Source organism: Rhincodon typus, chromosome 46 (assembly GCF_021869965.1).
Source record: "Rhincodon typus isolate 14 chromosome 46, sRhiTyp1.1, whole genome shotgun sequence".
NCBI lineage: Eukaryota > Metazoa > Chordata > Chondrichthyes > Orectolobiformes > Rhincodontidae > Rhincodon > Rhincodon typus.
In genome coordinates, this window is record NC_063377.1 from 8,438,295 (window position 1) to 8,445,762 (window position 7,468).

A 7,468-nucleotide genomic window follows, 5' to 3' on the forward strand; every position below is an offset into this window, starting at 1 on the left:
TGATGCTGCTTGGCCTGCTGTGTTCATCCAGCCCTGCACCTTGTTGTCTCGGATTCTCCAGCATCTGCAGTTCCTACTATCTCTGAGGCTATTGAGTTGGACGATCAGCCATGATTGTGAAGAATGGTGGAGCAGTGTCGAAGGGCCGAATGGCCTCCTACTGATCATATTTTCTATGTTTGCCAAGGGTGTGTTTGTGGGACATCACTATATTGGCACAGTTGCCATTTAGTAGGTAAATACTTTATTATTCTGGTAAGTTATCCAATAGAGTTAAGTGATTCCAATTTCTTCTTTTCGAGGGGGGCGCGGTGAGTAGCCGAGGGTTGATGCAGTTGCTACAGACTTCAGCAAAGCCTTTGACGAGGTTCCACACGGGAGACTGAGAAAGGAGATCGAACCTCATGGGGTCCAGGGTAACTTGGCAAGATGTATCCAAAATTTGTCTCAGTGACAGGAGACAGGGGGTGGTGGTAAAAAGCTGTGTGCCCAGCGTCCGTTGGCATACCACAGGGATCTGTGCTCAGTCCCTTATTGTTTGTGGTATATATAAAGGACATAGATGAGAACGTGGCAGAGAGTATGATAAGTAAGTTTGCAAATGATACAAAGTTTGACCGGGAAGTCAGGTGGAAGGCATTACGTTACAGGAGAATAGAAATGGATTGGTCAGATAGGCAGATAGGTGGCAGATGGAATTTAACCCTGAGAAAGTTTTCTTTCCCTTTATTCATTCACGGGATGAGGGCGTCGTTGGCTAGGCAGCATTTATTGCCCATCCCTAATTGCCCAGAGGGCAGTTAAGAGTCAACCACATTGCTGTGGGTCTGGAGTCACATGTAGGCTAGACCAGGTAAGGACGGCAGTGTGAGATGATAGCTCTTTGGAAGAAGAAACAAGACAAGGGACTACTCGATGACACGAGGACGCTCAAAGAACAGAGGGATATTGTCTGCAGATCTCTGAAGGTGACAGGACGGGTAAATAGGTGAATTAAAAAGGCAGAGATAGTAGGAACTGCAGATGCTGGAGAATCTGAGATAACAAGGTGTAGAGCTGCCTGAAACATCAACTTTCCTGCTCCTCTGATGCTGCTTGGCCTGCTGTGTTCATCCAGCTCTACACCTTGTTATCTCTGAGTTAAAAAAGCACATGGATCATTGCCTTTATCAGTTGTGGCATGGATTTTAGGAGCAGGGAGCTGATGTTGGAGCTGTACAGGACACTGGTTAGGTTACAGCTGGAGTGCTGTGTGTAGTCCTGCTCTGCACACTTCAGGAAGGATGGGATTGCACTGGAACGGGTGCAGAGGAGATTCACCAAGATGTTGCCTGGGACTGAGCTTTTCAGCGATGAAGAGAAGCTGGATAAACTCGGGCTGTTTTCTTTAGATCAGAGAAGGCTGAGAGGGGAACCTGACAGAGGGTGAGAAGATTATGAGGGGCATGGACAGGGTGGATAAGGAAGCAGCTGTTTCCCTTCAGTCGAAAGCTCAATAACCAGGGACGTGATTGCAAAGGGGACAGCAGGAGGTTTCGAGGGGATTTGGGGAAAAGGTTTTTTGACCTAGAGGGCAGTGGGAGGGGGTCGGGAATGCGCTGCCTGGGAGGGTTGTTGAGACGAGAAACCGCACAACCTTCAAAAAGGACTTGGCTGAGGCACTTAGTGTCAAACCATTCAAGCTTTACTCTGTATCTAACCCCATGCTGTCCCTGTCCTGGGAGGGTTTGATGGGGGAGACAGTGTAGAGAGAGCTTTACTCTGTATCTAACCCCATGCTGTCCCTGTCCTGGGAGTGTTTGATGGGGGAGACAGTGTAGAGGGAGCTTTACTCTGTATCTAACCCTGTGCTGTCCCTGTCCTGGGAGTGTTTGATGGTGGACAGTGTAGAGAGAGCTTTACTCTGTGTCTAACCCCGTGCTGTCTCTGTCCTGGGAATGTTTGATGGGGGACAGTGTAGAGAGAGCTTTACTCTGTATCTAACCCCGTGCTGTCCCTGTCCTGGGAGTGTTTGATGGAGGAGACAGTGTAGAGGGAGCTTTACTCTGTATCTAACCCCGTGCTGTCCCTGTACTGGGAGTGTTTGATGGAGGGGGACAGTGTAGAGGGAGCTTTACTCTGTATCTAACCCCGTGCTGTCCCTGTCCTGGGAGTGTTTGATGGGGGGGACAGTGTAGAGGGAGCTTTACTCTGTATCTAACCCCGTGCTGTCCCTGTACTGGGAGTGTTTGATGGAGGGGGACAGTGTAGAGAGAGCTTTACTCTGTATCTAACCCTGTGCTGTCCCTGTCCTGGGAGTGTTTGATGGGGGGGACAGTGTAGAGGGAGCTTTACTCTAGTGATCATGATGGTTTTACATGAATCCACTGGCCACTGCCAGTTACTTACACTGATTATTTGTGTGAATTCTCACAGATTGCATTACAGAACAAATGCCCCCTGTTGAACTTTGTCGTCCTGAACGAAAACTTTCCAAGCATTGACTTCTACCAGGCGAAGGGGGCTGTTGATGTGACCAAGTCGGAAGGGTGGCATCTCTTCAGGTTCCAGCAGGAACAGTTGGCAAAGCTGGCAGGCGGAAAGGGGCAGAACGTTGCGGCCTCTCCCTCTCAGTAAGCGCGGAGAACGGAGAGAATTCCCCGCCAGCCGGAGAATTCCCAGCCTCACCATGGCGAATGGGGAATCCCTATGTAAACATGTCACATTGCAATTGTAGCCTCCTGCCAGCATGTGGCGCTACAGGAGAACGACCGCGTGATCTGCTATCACCCAATCATCAGAGAGAATCTATCACTGAATAACTGAGGTGTCCTCTCAATCCTTTACATCCACAATAACCTGTTCATTGGTGTCACTGACCACTTTTGTGTAGGATTAATTGTCCTGATCACAAAACTGTAATTAAACTTATTATCTCTTCAGAGTTGCTTTGCATCTTTGAGCGAATGCTTCCTGCTGTCTGATATTTGTGGTATTCCCATTTCGCAAGTTGCTGGCTACATTCAGCCAGAACTGAGGGGATGCATGTGTCTAGAAAGTTTGCAGGACAGAAGAAGGGGCCATGGGATCATCCGGTATAGGGGCAGAATGAGGCTATTCGGCCCATTGAGTCTGCTCCCCCATTTATGAGATTACAGCTGATCTAATCCTCTGCAACTCCTTTCCTATCTTTTCCCCACAACCCTTGATTCTCTTACAATTAACATCTCTTTAGGTCAGCCTTGAATATACTGAATGAGACAATGTAGATAACCCCCTGTGATTAAGAATTCCACAGATTCAATCCCCTCCAACAGAAGAAATTCCAACACATCTCTGGCTGAGCCTTCATCCTGTCCGATAAGGGGAAACAACATCTCCTCTGTCAAATCCCTCTAAGAATCTTGTATGTTTCAATAAGGTCGCCTCTCAATCTTTTAAGCTCCAATGAGTACAAGGCCCCAACCTACTCAACCTCTCCTCATAAGACAGGCCCTCCATACCCTAGATCAACCCAAATCGAAGTGAGCAGGTAATGGGCACCACACTTTAGGAAGGAAGTATTGGCCCTGGAAGGAGTAAACGTAAGTTTACAAGAATGACATCTGGACTTCAGGAGTTAAGTTACAAGGAGAGATGATTACAAATTAAGCCTGTTTTCTCTAGAACTGATTAACATCTTCAAGATGTTGAGAGGAAGAGGCAGGGTAAATAAAGATTAACTACTTCCACTGGGTCGGAGATTCTAGAACTAGGGGCACAGTCTGAGAATTAGGGCTAGACCAGTCAGGAGAAATGTTAGGAAGCACTTTTACACACAAAGGGTGGTAGAGGTCTGTAACTCAGTGAATGCTGGATCAGTTGTTAATCGTAAATCTTTTTAAAAATTTGTATTAAATGGCAGAGAAGGCTGGAAGAAGACCTTCCTGGTCCTGATCCTGGTTCTTATGTTAAATCTGAGACTGATTTTGTTTTGTTTTAGAAAACGGGCATTAAAGGAAATGACCCAAATGCAGATAGATGGACAGTTAGCCATGATCTCATTCAATGGTGGAACAGGTTGGAGGGGCTGAATGGCCTGCTCCTATGCGCCTAATAAACCCTTTTTGGATCTCTGAGAGGGCTATCAAAGAGGAGGTGGAACTGGAGGTTGGGGAGGTAAAGGTGAGATGAAGTGAGTGACTGAGGCTGGAAGGGGAGGGCAGCAGTGGGCGCTGTGGATACATTTTTGCGGCGGTCGCCAGGACCCCGCGGCCGCATAGTTGCGGCTTGTGGAGCAGTCAAGCGTCCGGACATTTCGTCTGGAGGGGGAGACTATCGAAATACCAGCTTCTAAAAATAGGATTTTGCTGGAAAAGTCTCACCAGTATAGTCGAAGAGATAATTATAAATCAAGTGAAACCAAACGCCTGAGAAAAATAATCATCTTTGTTGGGTTTGGAGTGGAGTTTTGTGTGCTTGGTAGTTGGCATTCCCCTCCCAGCTTTGCGGTGGCAGCGCCCGGGCTAAAGGTTCCCGGCGCCGCTGGGTCCTAGAGAGATCTGCGGCTGGCAGGCAGCCGTTTGCTGCTCTGCTAAGTTCGAGTTAGACATGGCATTCAGCGTTCGGGAGGCGACAGCGGAGGACGCAGTGCACATTGCTCGAATGATTAAGGTCGGTCCCAGCAGCAAACCTGAACTTGGATGCAAAAGAGAACGGGAAAGGGAGAAATGCAACTTAACCATATGGAGCAGGAGAGGCAGGGAGTGGGAGAGAAGCTTTGCGTATTGGGCTATTGAAGGGGGGTGGAAGGGTTGTGGGTGGTGAGCAAGTTTCTTAAAAAATACAGGACATGGGTGATTCAAAATGTGCACATTTTGATAGCATTGTGAGCTGTGCACAGCTCAATTCACCTGAAAATGAATGGAATGCACAGAAACAGACAGGTACGTGCTCAGGTATAGGAAGACTTGCCTTTAGTCGCTGAGGGACTGAACACAAGAGCCAACGAGGCTAGGATGCAGCTGTATATGACATCAGTTAGGCCATATGTTTTCCCCCTGGAGCAGAGGGTGCACCTGATTGAGGTTTACAGAGTTCTGAGGGGGTACAGACAGGATAGACAGGCAATAGGAGAGAATGTGGGAGAGAAGCTAGTTAACTCTTCAGGAAAAGTTAACTCTGACTTTCTTTTTCTTCACAGATGCTGCCAGACCTGCTGAGCTTTTCCAGCAACTTCTGCTTTTGTTCCTGGCTTACAGCATCCGCAGTTCTTTCGGTTTTAAGGCAGGGATAAACATTTTTCTTCTGTAATGGAGGACTCAATAACAATTTATAGGAAATGGAGTGGATTTGAGGGGAACAGTTTTCACATAGAGGTGTACAGCATGGAAACAGTCTTTTTGGTCCAACTCGTCCATGACGATCAGATATCCTAAATTTATCTAGTCCCATTTGCCAGCATTTGGCCCATAACCCCCTAAACCCTGAGATAACAAGGTGTAGAGCTGGATGAACACAGCAGGTCAAGCAGCATCAGAGGAGCAGGAAAGCTGACGTTTCAGGCCTAGACCCTTCTTCAGATTGTAGGAATCAATTAGAATATAGCAAAATTTTGTGTGTGAGTGAGTGGAATGAGGTTGGCAGGATGACATTGCATCAAGTCAATATCTCACCTTCCTCAGTCTGGGTGACCTGTTCAGAAAGGTTTTCATATTCAGCCCATTCCTAAAACAAACAGGAAACTTGTCAATCCCAAATGAAATGCCCATTTCCAAAGAGGAAACTCTTTAGGGAGTGCAGCGTGAGCAGTAGGCACATGGGGTCTAGGCCCGAAACGTCAGCCTTCCTGCTCCTCTGATGCTGCTTGGCCTGCTGTATTCATCCAGCTCTACACCTTGTTATCTCAGATTCTCCAGCATCTGCAGTTCCTACTATCTCCCCCTAAACCCTTCCTATTCATATCCCCATCCAGATGCCTTTTAAATGTTGTAATTGTACCAGCCTCCACCACTTCCTCTGGCAGCTCATTCCCTACACGCACCACCCTCTGCGTGAAAAAGTTACCTCTCAGGTCCCTTTTAAATCTTTCTCCCCTTCCTTTAATCCTATGCCCTCTAGTTTTGGACTCCCCTTTACTGGGAAAAAGATCTTGGCTATTTACACTATCCATGCCCCTCATGATTTTATAAACCTCTATAAGGTCACCCCCTCAGCCTCTGACACTTCAGGGAAAGTAGCCCTAGCGTATTCAGCCTCTCCCTATAGCTCAAACCCTCCAACCCTGGCAACATCCTTGTAAATCTTTTCTGAACCCTTTCAAGTTTAGTGACATCCTTCCTATAGCAGGGAGACCAGAATTGAATGCAGTATTCCAAAAGTGGCCCTAACCAATGTCCTGTACAGCCGCAACATGACCCTCCCAATTCCTATACTCAATGCAGCGACCAATAAAGGCAAGTGTACCAAACACCACCTTCACCGTCCTGTCTACCTGCAACTCCGCTTTCAAGGTGGGAATCTGGAACTGACTGCATGTGAGGATGGTCAAGGCAGGAAGCATCAAGTCATTGAAGATATATTTAGATGTATACTTGAAGGCTATGGGTCAGTTGCTGGACAATGTAATTAGAATGGGGTGCTTGATGATTGGTATGGTTGTGATGGGCTGAAGGGCCACTTTGGGTGCTGTAAACACTCTATCGCTCTCCACCCCACCCCCAAATCCCTATCCAGGTGCCCAGTCCACATGTGTCCACTCCCCATGTGCCTACTGCTCACGCTGCACTCCCTGAAGAGTTTCCTCTTTGGAAATGGGCATTTCATTTCACTTCATTTGGGATTGACAAGTTTCCTGTTTGTTTTAGGAACGGGCTGAATATGAAAACCTTTCCGAACAGGTCACCCAGACTGAGGAAGGTGAGATATTGACTCGATGCAGTGTCATCCTGCCAGCCACATTCATATCTCTCTCTTTCTCTCACTCACTCACTTTCTAACTCGCACGCACACACACTTTAAATTTTGCTATATTCTAATTGATTCCTACAATCTGCAAAGCCGGACTTCTTAATTTCTTTATTTTCTAACTATGTTTTCCCAAGACTGTGGATTGAAGAATCTGTACCAAGATAACTTTGTATCAACTTGTAAACTTTTCACTGGAGTCATCTGAATATATGTGACAATAAAGCTAACTCAAACACTTACATACACTTATCACTTGTGCACAAACTTCACACAGACGTGCACACTCTCAGACACAGACTCTGTCTCTCTCATTCACACACACAGACTGTGTGTCTCTCTCTCTTTCTCTCTCATGTGCAGACTGTGTCTCTGTCTCATGTGCAGACTGTGTCTCTGTCTCATGTGCAGACTGTGTCTCTGTCTCATGTGCAGACTGTGTCTCTGTCTCATGTGCAGACTGTGTCTCTGTCTCTCTCTCTCTCGTGCAGACTGTGTCTGTCTCTCTCTCTCTCTCTCTCGTGCAGACCGTGTCTCTGTCTCT

The 7,468-nt window shown here is 47.1% G+C and overlaps 2 protein-coding genes across 2 annotated transcripts in view; both read left to right on the forward strand.

The window, feature by feature from the left end:
* LOC125487859 (diamine acetyltransferase 1-like) overlaps nucleotides 1-2,921 on the forward strand; it is a 9,305-nt gene extending 6,384 nt beyond the window's left edge. The window contains exon 5 of the mRNA XM_048620304.1: nucleotides 2,416-2,921. Within this exon, the coding sequence (XP_048476261.1) occupies nucleotides 2,416-2,616 (201 nt within the window). The 3' untranslated portion in view covers nucleotides 2,617-2,921. The remainder of the gene's footprint in view (nucleotides 1-2,415) is intronic.
* A 1,590-nt stretch (nucleotides 2,922-4,511) lies between these two features.
* The window catches only part of LOC125487883 (diamine acetyltransferase 1-like), a 3,258-nt gene continuing 301 nt past the window's right edge, over nucleotides 4,512-7,468 (forward strand). Inside the window, exons 1-2 of the mRNA XM_048620424.1 lie at nucleotides 4,512-4,632; nucleotides 6,825-6,876. Of these exons, the coding sequence (XP_048476381.1) occupies nucleotides 4,570-4,632; nucleotides 6,825-6,876 (115 nt within the window). The 5' untranslated portion in view covers nucleotides 4,512-4,569. The remainder of the gene's footprint in view (nucleotides 4,633-6,824; nucleotides 6,877-7,468) is intronic.